The sequence below is a fragment of the Tachysurus fulvidraco genome, chromosome 22 (genome assembly GCF_022655615.1).
Source record: "Tachysurus fulvidraco isolate hzauxx_2018 chromosome 22, HZAU_PFXX_2.0, whole genome shotgun sequence".
Lineage (NCBI taxonomy): Eukaryota > Metazoa > Chordata > Actinopteri > Siluriformes > Bagridae > Tachysurus > Tachysurus fulvidraco.
Window position 1 is genome coordinate 12,575,843 of NC_062539.1, and position 12,867 is coordinate 12,588,709.

Below are 12,867 nucleotides of genomic sequence, written 5' to 3' on the forward strand. Positions count from 1 at the left end.
TGCAAATCCAAAGTATGATTTTTTTATTCCGGTGAATCATTTGCATATGATTTCCTACTCAACACTTTCCTCATTTTTGTTTATTTTAGGAATGTCTGATGCCTTAATGTACACTAATAATAATAATAATAATAATAATAATAATAATAATAATAATAATAATAATAATAATAATAATAATCAAATATAATTTCTAAATAAAAGATATTATATTTCTATTTTTTTTCTTTTCTTTTCTATTCCAAAAGCCCAAATAAAATAAAGGATTATAGGTTAACACATTTATGTATAATTTCTGGTGAAACAAATTGAATTAAATTATTTTGGGTAAATGCTTTTGTATGGAGTATGTACAGGGTTTGGGACTGTTTGTTTTTTCCTTTGACCAATTTACATGCCAGCATCACGTGATCATGTAGACGTAAAAAGACTGCAGCACTTTACCTGGGTCTGTTTAACTCATCTCATATCTCTGATTTACACACTGCTCATTTCATTTCACACAAACACACAGCAAGCTGCTCTCTGACAAAAAGAACTTCTTCTGGGTGAAGAGCATTTTATTATTATTATTATTATTATTATTATTATTATTATTATTATTATTATTATTATTATTATTATTATTATTATTATTATTATTATTATTATTATTATTATTATTATTATTAGTGGTAGTAGTAGTAGTAGTAGTAGTAGTAGTAGTAGTATTTTTTTTTATTTTTTTTTAGCTGATGCTGAGGTGTAAATGCACAGAGCATCACCATGGAAACCGTGTCAGTCGTGCTCCTCCTGCTTTCAGGTAAAAATTATAATAAATACGTTTAACAGCTTTAACCTTCATGTGATGAGTTTAAACTGTTTTTATTTATAAACATGACTTTTTGGATCCTCCAGATGTTACTGCTGTTAAAGATTATAACATGAATAACACGCTCCATAATAATCACTTTTATTTTAACTTTTTATGCTAAATTTAACATTTTGGAATAAACAAATATAGTTTTAGTTATCTTTCTCAAATCCTAAAGGTTATGTTTATTCACAATTCTACAAGAGCACAGAAGTCTTATTTACACAATGTTTTATATAATGTAATTGCAGTTTAGAGAAAAATGTGTCATTAAATTGTGGTAAGAATCAGAGAAATTTGGTACAAACAACATGTATAAATCATATAACAGCATTAAAGCATTAAATTGAAGAATGACTGAAATAAATTGTGTTTAAAACTGTGTCAAATTTAGTCTAATTTCATACAGAACACACACATAGCTCTGTGGCTTTGGACAGACTGGAATAGGAGTAAGTTTCACTGAAGGACAAATATCGTACACTCCATAACACTGACAGGCACACATCGTTTCTGGTATGTAATTGTGCTCAGGGACTAAATGTGGCCACTAGATGGCAAAATTTATTTTCTGTAAGAAGCAAGTCATGCATGTGAGTCTTTGTACACAAAATGAGATGAAAAATTAAATGTCAGTTATGAAATTTTGTTAAAATCTAGATTTTTGTTATTAAATTCGCTGAATGAGAATATTAAGTGAGTGTCTTCTCTATTTTACATACAGAGCTCATAAATCTGACAGTAAAATGATTAAAATAGATTATTTAACTTAAAACATTGTCTCAATAGGTTTGAATGATTTCTATATTCCTGATTGATATATTCATGATATTTCGTTGTTGTTTTGTTTATTTCATCATGATTGTGTAATTGAGCAAGACGCAATTCCAGAATTTGCTCTTCTGGATCTGCAAACAGTCTCTTAGTCTGAACGTAAAACAGAACAGAGTCATTCATCCACATCACATTTCAGCCCTTTTATCTCGGTCATGCTACATTAACAGGAGAAATTTCTTCCACAGCTTCTACTCCTCCAGTCCAGAACCAACTCACTTCACTTCCGGGTCACATGAATCAGACTGAGGCTCGGAAAGCTTGCAGAAAAAAATACACCAACCTCGTCACTGTGTACTCTGATGAAGACAACACTAAACTGGCTGAACTGATGATGAAGGCTGGTATTTACATTGCCTGGATCGGACTCTATCGCAGTAATTTTAGTGAGAAATGGTCTAATGGTGATAATGTAACATACAGAAATCTGACAGGGGATTGTGGGACATCGAGCAACTGTGCTGCTATGAAGGCTGATGGTTCATGGGAAAGTGCTCCATGCACATTAGCAAGATATTTCATGTGCTATGAACAAGGTAACTTCTGACATGTTATTGTTTCAGTATTGTATATTGTACATTCTCTAGTTTTAAATTTATGTTTAAGATAATATTGTCTAATGTATAAAATTGTCTAATTGTATAATGTTGTCTTCGTAAGCATACAAATAAGAGGTCAGATTTTAAAAGATTTGTTTTTGTTTGTTTGTTTGTTTTTACCTGACAAAAGCTTCCTCACAGACTCCTAATTATCATCTTATCCTTGAGACTAAGACCTGGTATGAAGCTCAGCATTACTGTAGACAGAGATACACTGACCTGGTCAGCATCAGAGATCAGCAGCACAATGAAGAGGTGAGGATTAAAGGGTTAAACAGCAGCACACCCTTCTGGATCGGCCTGCTGTGTGATGACTGGCAGTGGATTGATGGAGGAATCTCTGCCTATAGAAACTGGGCTTGGCAGCGCGGTAAACATAATCCATCACCATACAACTGTGTAGTACAAGATATATCGGCATGGATATGGGGATGGAGATGGGGATGGAGATGGGGATGGTACTCAGTCCCGTGCGATTATCCTTACTCTGCTTTGTGCTACAACAGTAAGTGTCGACTTCCTGAACAGTCAAATCATCTCAGCAATCTTCTGTATGATGACTAGAACACAGCTGGTGTGAGTCTCTGTCTTTGATATCACTCTTCCACAGCTTTTACTCCTCCAGTCCAGAACCAGCTCACTTCACTTCTGGGTACCATGAATCAGACTGAGGCTCGGAAAGCTTGCAGAGAAAAATACACCGACCTCGCTACTGTGTACTCTGATGAAGACAACACTAAACTGGCTAACCTGATGAGAAAGGCTGGTATTTACATTGCCTGGATCGGAATCTATCGCAGTAATTTCAGTGAGAAATGGTCTAATGGTGATCTTGTAACATTCAGAAAAATGACAGGGGATTGTGGGACATCAAACTTCTGTGCTGCTATGAAGCCTGATGGTTCATGGGAAAGTCTTAACTGCACAGACACAAGATATTTCATGTGCTATGAACAAGGTAACTTCTGACATAATATGCATATGTTATTGTATCTGTATATTGTATATTGTACATTCTCTAGTTTTAAATTTATGTTTAATATAATGTGTTGTCTTTGTAAGCCTACAAATAAGAGGTCAGATTTTTAAAGATTTGTTTGTTTGTTTGTTTGTTTGTTTGTTTTTACCTCACAGATGCTTCCTCACAGACTCGTAATTATCATCTTATCCTTGAGAATAAGACCTGGTATGAAGCTCAGCATTACTGTAGACAGAGATACACTGACCTGGTCAGTATCAGAGATCAGCAGCACAATGAAGAGGTGAAGATTAAAGGGTTAAACAGCAGCACACCTTTCTGGATCGGCCTGCTGTGTGATGACTGGCAGTGGAGTGATGGAGGAATCTCTGCCTATAGAAACTGGGGTTGGCAGAGTGGTGAACCTCATCCATCACCATACAACTGTGTAGTACATAATATATGGGGAGGGAGATGGTACTCAGTCCTGTGTGATTATCTTTACTCTGCTTTGTGCTACAACAGTAAGTGTCGACTTCCTGAAGAGTAAAATCATCTCAGCAATCTTCTGTATGATGACTAGAACACAGCTGGTGTGTCTCTGTCTCTGATATCACTCTAAACAATCCTCCTCCTTTTGGTGTTTTGTGTCTCTATCAGATTACATCCATGTGAGTGAAGAGGCTCTGAGCTGGGAGAAAGCGCTGGATTACTGTGATAAAGAGAACAGAGCTGGAATTCTGATCATCGATTCTCAAGCTGAACAGGAACAGTTAGAGTCTGAGCTCATGAGGAGACGTGTCCCTCCAGGGTCTCTGTGGGTGGGGCTTGGAGCAAACCGTCTCTCTGAGCTGAAGGTGTCCTCTGGTCCGCTGACCTGCCAGGACATACAGAGACAGAGTGAAGCTGACACACACACTGCAGGAGCAGCACCAGATTATGTGATGGACTCCACTGAACTTCGAGGCGTGTGTAAACTGAAGTAAAACATTTTCCTCAATGCTGCAAGAACAGAGCACTGCACAGTTTAGAGTTTTCCAGCACAAACTCACCTGAACACAAACTCACCTGAACTCATTATGCATTTGTTCTCTAGGTGTTGAGCTGAATCACAGAGCAGGAAAAAGTGAGCAGGAAGTGTTCACACACTCAGAGCTTCACACATCAATTGGACTTCACAAGAATATTTAGAATATATATTTCATGCTGTTAATGCTTCTCTAAATTCTTGTTTAAGATAAAATTGATTATACTTTCTTTTCTTTTATCATATCAATAATAAGAAACTGGAATTTTACTCTTTTTTACGATAACTTTTGTGTTGTATTTTCTTCATTTACAGCAGTTGAGTTTAGTAACTACTGATAATCTATATTAATAAACTGTTCCATGGTATTTTTACAGTAATAAACTTTTTTGTTCTAAACACGGCTGTGGTTTGAATTATTGAAATGTGTCTCTTAAAGGGTTATTATTTTATTTGGTGTGTTAGTTGTGAGTGAATATGAAATAGTAGGTGCAGTGTATTACATATTCAGACTGTTAGATTGTATTTATTTCTTTATTATTAACATTTGCAAAAGTCTATTATAACTAGGATAGGAACTAAACAAAAATAATGCAAATAAAACAATTACAATATTGCTACAGACCTGCTTAAAATATCACCTTAATTTCATAAATAACGTTTTACATGCAGGACATAAACAGATAATCAGTATTAAAGTATATAATGATATTTACTACCAGCTATAAAACTCATCTATAAATAAATCATTAATCTGTTTATTGGTGCTTTAGGTTGAAAAAGCTACATATTTTTCTGCATTTAAAATATACTGAGATTTAAATTATACCAAAAAGAGAAAGCTAAAAAAATTAAATAAATAAATTTAAGTCAGTAGTGATTTTGTTCTGTGAAACTTTATACACTTTATAAACCTGAAGGTCACAACAGAAGTGCGGATAACAGAGTGATGTCCTGCAGCGACTCTACCACGGTCTCCACATGGATGTACAATGGGGGGCGGCGGCTTTACTCCGGTGCTCCTCCTCCTGCTCCTCCACGTGCTCTGCCGCAGTCCCCGGAGCTGACTCGCTGAAGCTCTCCTCCAGGTCGGAGCTTGGATCCTCTTCAGCGCCGCTGGTGGTAGAGTTCGGGGACAGAGCCGGCGCGCGCGCTCCCGGTGAACTGACTTGCGGTCTCGCACGCGTAGGAGACACAAGCTCGGATTCTAGATCAAGAATTGAGTCCTGCAGGTCCTCATTTAACGGCATGCACTCCAGCAGGTGGTTGAGTAGTTCCGCCGCTACGATGGCGTCGATACCGGAGCATGTGGACACGAAAGTGTGGACCTCGTGCATGCACTGGATGTAGCCCGCTGCGAACCGCTCACTGGCCTCGCGACTCATGCTGTCCGTCTCTGTCACACACACACACACACACACACACACACACACACACACACACACACACACACACACACACATACGCGCGCGCACACACACACACACACACACACACAGAGAGAGAGAGAGAGAGAGTAAATTCGGGTGCGCGCGCACGGTGATTTGCATTAATAAAACTTAGGAGTCGCGCGCTGGGATCGATAATATCTCACCATGTGACTGATCCCGAAGGATGTTTTCCACCCGCTTCACCGTGAGCTCGAGCACTTCTGCATTCTCCATCTTTGCATGCAACTACACACACACACACACACACACACACACACACACACACACACACACACACACACACACACACACACACAAACACAGAGAGAGAGAGAGAGAGAGAGAGAGAGAGAGAGAGAGAGAGAGAGAGAGAGAATATATAAGTTGTTGTCACTCTCTATTCTAACCAGTGTGCACGCGCAGGTGTGTCTCACCTCGGTGTCGGACAGCAGCCCTCGGAGCTCCTGTAGACTTTCGTTAATGCGCGCGCGCCGCTTTTTCTCCACCAGCGGCTTTCTTGTCTGTTTACACATGAATAAAAATGGATAGATATTCTCATCTGAACATTCTGCAGTTTCATCAAGCAAAAGGTTAAAAAAAAATATTATTTATTGGCAAAAAATATTTTTTTACCTTTATTCCGGTTTTTTAATTAACATTTGACTTTTGGGGACATTTTATTAAGATCATTATGCTCAAACATCTGAATTCAAATAAAAGTTAAAATACGCAACGTTTTGCAAGAATTATATGGTATAATATAGGGTGTAATACAGGGTATAAAATAGGGAATTATACAGGGTGTAATATAGGGTATAATGTAGGGTGTAATATAGGGTATAAAATAGGGAATTATACAGGGTGTAATATAGGTTATAATATAGGGTGTAATATAAGGTATAATATAACATGATACAGATCTTGTATTTGTCTGTTAAACTTTCTCGAACCGGTCGTACTAAATGATACCTTTTAGTCTTTTGGCACAGTGCCAGTACGCAGACTTACCTTCCGGTCTCCTTTGCAATCTTCATCTTCCGAAACCGTCCACAATCCTATTTTTCCTGCACGAGACGTGAACGGCATGATGGAACAGGGTCCTGGTTGGTACCGGAACGCTGTAGGTGTTTGTGTGTTTGTGTGTTTCAGTCGTGTATTAGACACTGAGCTGAGCTGAGGTGCGTTATGACGGGATGTGGAGTGTATAGTGTGTGTTATGGGATTCTCTCCTACGCAGCGCGAGCGTGACGCCGAGTTTCACTGACCAATCAGAACGTGAGCTTTTGTGCAAGCCATAATTTATTCTTATTCGTGTTTTTATTTTTTATTTTTGTTTCATGTTTTGCCTGTTTTGTTTTACCTTTTGGTTCATTAACTTATCGTCATTTTTAGTTTTTTTTTAATGTTTATTCGTTTGTCTATTTATTTATTTTACTCTTTTTTAATTCATGTGTTAATTCATTCATTTTTGGGCTCTTTTTCTTTTATTGACAAACTGTAAACTCTTTCATTCCTCAAGCCTGTATCTTCTGTCTTTTACTCGCATTTAGTTACTTAAATTACAAGTCACTATATTCACATTTCCAGGTGAAAAATAACATTTTCTTGAGTCGTGGATTGTTTATGTTTTTTTCCTCTGAGAGTCTGCACAAGTTTGTAATAGTTACTCAGACTATTACATTGCTCAATGGCACATTTATTTACTTATATGTTTATTTATATGTCACGTGTTAAATGACGTCATTTCCTTTCTCTCACTTGCGCGTGCGGCTTTTTTTGTGTTCATTGTTCTCAGAACCTCATACAGACAGGTGGCAGCTGGAGACCAATTAGAAGTGCAGAGCAGCGCGAGCGACAGGTGGTGTGTGTGTGTGTGTGTGTGTGTGTGTGTGTGTGTGTGTGTGTGTGTGTGTGTGTGTGTGTGTGTGTGAGAGAGAGAGAGAGAGAGAGAGAGAGAGATCCCCCCGCAGTTATATTGTCCCGATCTTATATAAAAGTGCTTTTCTTGTGCAGAAGAAGCAAGGTTTATTTTAGGAATCATAAAGCAGTCATGGATTACAGCATTAGTGACAAATCAGATCTATATTTTACTATTATAACAATTTGAGAATGATAGCTTGGTGTTGTACTGCATTGGTATTCTCACTGATCTCCCAGGACATGTGGACAGATGTGGAGCAGTGATTACTACAATGATTACTACATCTGTACCTTGTGCTGCTTTAAAGTGACAATTCAAGAAGCTTTTACTGTCATTTCAATCATAAATACTGTGCACACTGAATTTAAACAACATTCAATCATTCAGTTTCTGTTCCTTCAGTTCCCATTAATTCCCATTTACTGTGGACAAATAACTGTGATCTGATATTATCCTGTAGTATACAGTTTATATGTATATATGTAATGGGGGTGTGTGCATGTGGGGGTCCATGATGGTGTACTGAGTGTGCATATGTCATTAGTGTCATTGTTATGGAGATTTCTCTAATAAAAGTCCATCTGTGATTATTATTTGTAGAGCAGCTCAGAATTAAAGCCTGCAGGAGAGAGAGAGAGAGAGAGAGAGAGAGAGAGAGAGAGAGAGAGAGAGAGAGAGAGAGAGGAATGAAAGAAAAAAGAAAGGCAGAAAGAAATCTGAAAAGAAGATGATGGAAGAAACCCTAGGTTAAGGTGAGATGTGGAAGGCAAGAGAGAGATGGCAGGAGAGAGAGAGGAATAAAGCGGCTGAGAGAATGAAGTTTGGAGCTTTGAAGTGCGTCTGCTCGAGTCCTTCAGCCTTCTGTCCTTTTCAGAGAGTGAGCAGCTGGCAGGCGTCGGCTTTTGTGTACTAGCTCACACAGACACACACACACGCGTGCACACACACAATGCTGATCATTTTATTTCCCACACACTGGGACAGCATGGTTGGGGGTCAGACATGATTTTTGGCTTTCACATGACATTACTTTTCATATACATTAAATATTTCATGTTTATTTACTGTACAGTGTACAGACAGTCTTTCAATGGAATTGTTTCTGAGTAGCACCTGGCTCTTAAAAACTAGCTCATTAGCGATAAAGCTTATAAGCAGTTCTGAGTTGGACATCAGACACCTCTTTATTATTTCATTCACATCTCTAAATCATCTGAGAAATGTTCACACCTGAAGCAGAACAAAGGAAAGCAGGCTTTGTTTCAATGTTTCAATACTCTGTTAAATAAACTAATATTTGCTGAGAAGCTTGTGTCTGATTAATTTCAGAAGTCTGCATGACTGCATTCACTCCTTGTGCACAAGCAACATTAGTTTAGTGTTATCCAGTGGAGTTTATTGAGCGGTCTGCAACAAGCCACTCAGTGTGTTTATGTGTTTGCTGATATAATGGCATCAATTTTCAAATTAATGCAGAGAAAAGAATATTTTATTTTTTATTTATTAATAACAGGTTAATACGGTTATTACATACAGCATAGAGGTCACAGGCTCTACAGTATTAGTCAGCTAGCAAACAGAGAGCTAGCTCTGGATTTTATTTAATCCAACAAATGACAGTGTTAATCAAATAAATAAACACAGGAGCATTAACTGCCTTCTACAATGCAGGCTACAGGAAGTTTACTTCAGACAGGAAGTAACAAGCTTCAGGAAAGAGGCGCTAATCTGGACCGCACACTCACCAACAGGTATATCTATAAGATACATAGCAGAGTAGTAAAATACACACACACACACACACACACACACACACACACACACACACACACACACACACACACACACACACACACACACACACACACACAGTGTTCTACCAAGGCCTCCACATTTCCTGATCTGTCAGGCTCTTGGTGGGAGGCAGCCTAGTCAATAGGGTGGGATCTTTAGTTAGAGTGGGCAGAGTCACACTGGTGGGTGATGACGAGTCGTCCACCTCACAGATTCCCGGTGTTACTGGCTCACAGTGAGTGATTGGGGGTTTGGACGGAGTGGATTTGGGCAGTGAGTGGAGCAGGTGGTTAAGGAGACGAGTACCGAGTGTTTTGTCCATCCAATCGCAGGACAGCAGCAGGTTGTGGACTTCATGCATGCACTGGATGTAGCCGGTGCTGTACCGCTGATGTGCCTCCTGGTCCATGAATGGTTCTGACGAGGAGACAATCGGGTCAAAATCAGGTCCACATTATGAAAAGCACATTTCAAAACATCTTAGCTCTGAAAATCTGAGTTAGGCTTAATCATATGAGAGAAAATAGCTGACCCAATCACCTCCTGACATGCAAATGCAGACCATGTAAAGGTTGTTATATCATCAAATATAAGAGCCAATTAGGTTTTGATATGCAGATTTAGTCCATGCAAGTGGTAGGTGTTGCGTTTTTCATTTTGAGAAACTATGGATGTGTAAATGATGTGTAGATGTGATGTTTTTTTTGTGGACTTCAGGGGCAGAAATGTGAACCAGCTCTCAGTGTAGGATTACAGTGTATCTGTCTGGCTCTCACCTGTAACTTTATTACTCTGGATGTTCTGTAGATGTTTTACTGTCATCTCTAGAATATCAGCCTTCTCCAACTTCGACTGCTGCTTAAAGAAGTTAAAATGAGTTAAAATCAGGGAGGAGCTGAAATTTCAATTCAATTCAATTAGAAATGAAATATTCATTTTATACATTACACCCAGTAAATAGCAGTGAATATGTGCTACAGCTAGAAAGGAGTCGCACAATCTAGACATCAGGTACATTTAGTCCACAAATATGGTACATTTTAAAGCTTTTAATTCTGTGATCATTTTTCAGTCCAGTGACTATATCCTGCACTGGAAGCTGCTGGAATCTTGTGTGTACACGCAGAAGTGTAGCTAGCCAATCAGATTGCCAGATTCTGAAGCTTGTGGCCAGAAATGTGTACACTGTTTAAACCTGTGAGCTCGGTTATGAAATAAATCTGTGGTATTGAATTTTGCCAGATTTTTGTTTGTTCATTGTAATCAATGACTGTTTCCATGGAAACAAACTCATTACTCTGGTTAGTTTAAGGTGAAACCTTAGGAAGGAAACACTTATGTTAATGTTATCATTAGCTTGAAAATATCCATCTTTACTCATTAATCATTAATCATCAAAGTCACATAGTCAAGATTTTCTAATACCGTTCACTCACTCACTCACTCACTCACTCACTCACTCACTCACTCACTCACTCACTCACTCACTCACTCACTCACTCACTCACTCACTCACTCACTCACTCACTCACTCACTCACTCACTCACTCACTCACTCACTCACTCACTCATTTTCTACCGCTTGTCCGAACTACTCGGGTCACGGGGAGCCTGTGTCTCAGGCGTCATCGGGCTAATACTGTTCATTCTTTCCAAATTATGATAATTACTTACAAAAGAACTGAATAAATTATAGTTAATGATTTCACACAAACTCTGGAATATAAACTTTCTAAGATGAAATATAATATATAATTAGTTATTTATATTTTCCACAATTGTCTTTGATCTGTGTGTGTGTGTGTGTGTGTGTGTGTGTGTGTGTGTGTGTGTGTGTGTGTGTGTGTGTGTTTAAGAGATTAATTCAGATTTATAGCTGGTAGCCGTTTGGAAATGAAGAAATCAGCAACAGTTTCAGTTAAATGCTGATAAATGAAACTCACGTCGAGCCCAAAGACTCCCACCACCGTCTCTCTTAGCTGTTCCAGGCACTGATTAATCCTCTCTCTCCTCTTCCTCTCGATTAGAGGCTTCCTCAGCTGAAGAGACAGAGAGAGAGAGAGAGAGAGAGAGAGAGAGAGAGAGAGAGAGAGAGAGAGAGAGAGAGAGAGAGAGAGAATGACTGAGTAATTCAGAACATAAACAACAGGAGAGAGAAGATAAAGTGTTTCAATTGTTCGTACCTTCCTCTCGTCCCTGCTGCTGTTCTGTCTGTCTGCACTCTGGGTTGCACTCATCGCAGTCATGACTATCACACTTTATTTCTGGGTGAAACTTATTGACGTGTGTGTGAGGGTGTGTTGATGAGGAGTGTGTGCTGCTCTCAGAGCGACTGCATTTATACAGCTCTGATTAGCATGTGAATGGAGGAAGGAGAGAGCAAACACACACACAGCATAATAATAATAGCATTCTCACTTTCTCCTTCTCTCTCTCTCTCTCTCTCTCTCTCTCCTTCTCTCTCTCTCTTACACACACACAGCAAGACAACAATAATAGCTTTTTCACTTTCTCTCTCTCTTACATACACACACAATCCCTTTATACTTTTCCTCTTTCTTTATGTTTATCCAAGTCTCTCATAACAGATCTTGTTATCTGTCTTCTATATATAGACATAACTATATATAAAGATGTAAAATGTAAACAATCAGGTATATAGCTGTTGTTTTACTGTTTTCCACTGTTGATTGTGTATTGGTTTCTACTGAGTAAATCAGTAATGAGCTTTTTCAAGTTATTAGATTCTAAAATTGTATAAATCACTGTATTCAATAAGTAGTAAAATTCTGAAATGTTCATTGCTTGCTTTTCTGTCCTCTGATTTTCTGAGAAGAAATGGGCATGACTTCTTTAGCTGTCACAGAGTGAAGAGAAAATCAAATAAAGGTAATTTGGTATGAAATTCCATTAGGTGTTTGTGAACATCCTGATGTCTGTGTGGGTGGGGCGACCTTCAACACCTGCTGTCAATCAGAATGACTCCAGCCAATCCGAAGGCCTGTTTGCTCATATATACAGAACAAGGCTGCTTTGAGGTTGGATACACAGCTAGCAGGAGCCATTCGTTGGCTTTTGACCAACGATTGGTAGCTGTGTTGAGACAAGAAAGTGAAAAAGGGAAGAATATCTAGTACAAATTGCTACACAGTTAACAGACGATGTGTTCAGATCATACAGTATATATACATTAGTTATTTTGAAAATAGGTAGGAATTTGTATTGAATTTGTGTTGAATTTGTGTTGAATAATGATATAGTGTGATTCACGCTTACTAGTAAGAACAGTAGCCTGCCGTACATCATGCTGATTTGGAACACAGCCATTCTAATCAGAAGGACTGTTGGAGACCACAGCTTTAGCTGCACTGTGCTCAACTTTCCTCCTTCATTCCTTTATAGTGAAACAGTGAACAGATGCGAGTGAGGCAGATGTCCCGTCAGGATCAAC

General features: G+C 38.5%; 3 protein-coding genes across 3 annotated transcripts in view; 1 reads left to right on the forward strand and 2 right to left on the reverse strand.

Moving 5' to 3' along the window:
- The first annotated feature begins 467 nt into the window (after positions 1–467).
- On the forward strand, positions 468–4,629 carry LOC113640369 (secretory phospholipase A2 receptor-like). Its single transcript, XM_047806070.1, has 8 exons — positions 468–548; positions 732–802; positions 1,876–2,223; positions 2,417–2,791; positions 2,897–3,244; positions 3,421–3,768; positions 3,905–4,226; positions 4,341–4,629. The coding sequence occupies exons 2-8, from the start codon at positions 766–768 to the stop codon at positions 4,345–4,347; spliced, it is 1,785 nt and encodes a 594-aa protein (XP_047662026.1). The 5' UTR covers positions 468–548; positions 732–765; the 3' UTR covers positions 4,348–4,629.
- A 174-nt stretch (positions 4,630–4,803) lies between these two features.
- On the reverse strand, positions 4,804–6,958 carry LOC113640368 (transcription cofactor HES-6-like). Its single transcript, XM_047806071.1, has 4 exons — positions 6,710–6,958; positions 6,136–6,222; positions 5,866–5,947; positions 4,804–5,667 (listed from the first exon to the last, which is right to left on the reverse strand). The coding sequence occupies exons 1-4, from the start codon at positions 6,785–6,787 to the stop codon at positions 5,237–5,239; spliced, it is 678 nt and encodes a 225-aa protein (XP_047662027.1). The 5' UTR covers positions 6,788–6,958; the 3' UTR covers positions 4,804–5,236.
- A 2,135-nt stretch (positions 6,959–9,093) lies between these two features.
- Positions 9,094–12,867, reverse strand: part of her8.2 (hairy-related 8.2) — a 5,010-nt gene continuing 1,236 nt past the window's right edge. Inside the window, exons 1-5 of the mRNA XM_027142699.2 lie at positions 12,693–12,867; positions 11,600–12,509; positions 11,360–11,455; positions 10,193–10,271; positions 9,094–9,833 (exon numbers count right to left, since the gene is read on the reverse strand). The exon at positions 12,693–12,867 is cut by the window's right edge and continues 1,236 nt beyond it. Coding sequence (XP_026998500.2) covers positions 9,499–9,833; positions 10,193–10,271; positions 11,360–11,455; positions 11,600–11,662 — 573 coding nt within the window. The 5' untranslated portion in view covers positions 11,663–12,509; positions 12,693–12,867 and the 3' untranslated portion in view covers positions 9,094–9,498. The remainder of the gene's footprint in view (positions 9,834–10,192; positions 10,272–11,359; positions 11,456–11,599; positions 12,510–12,692) is intronic.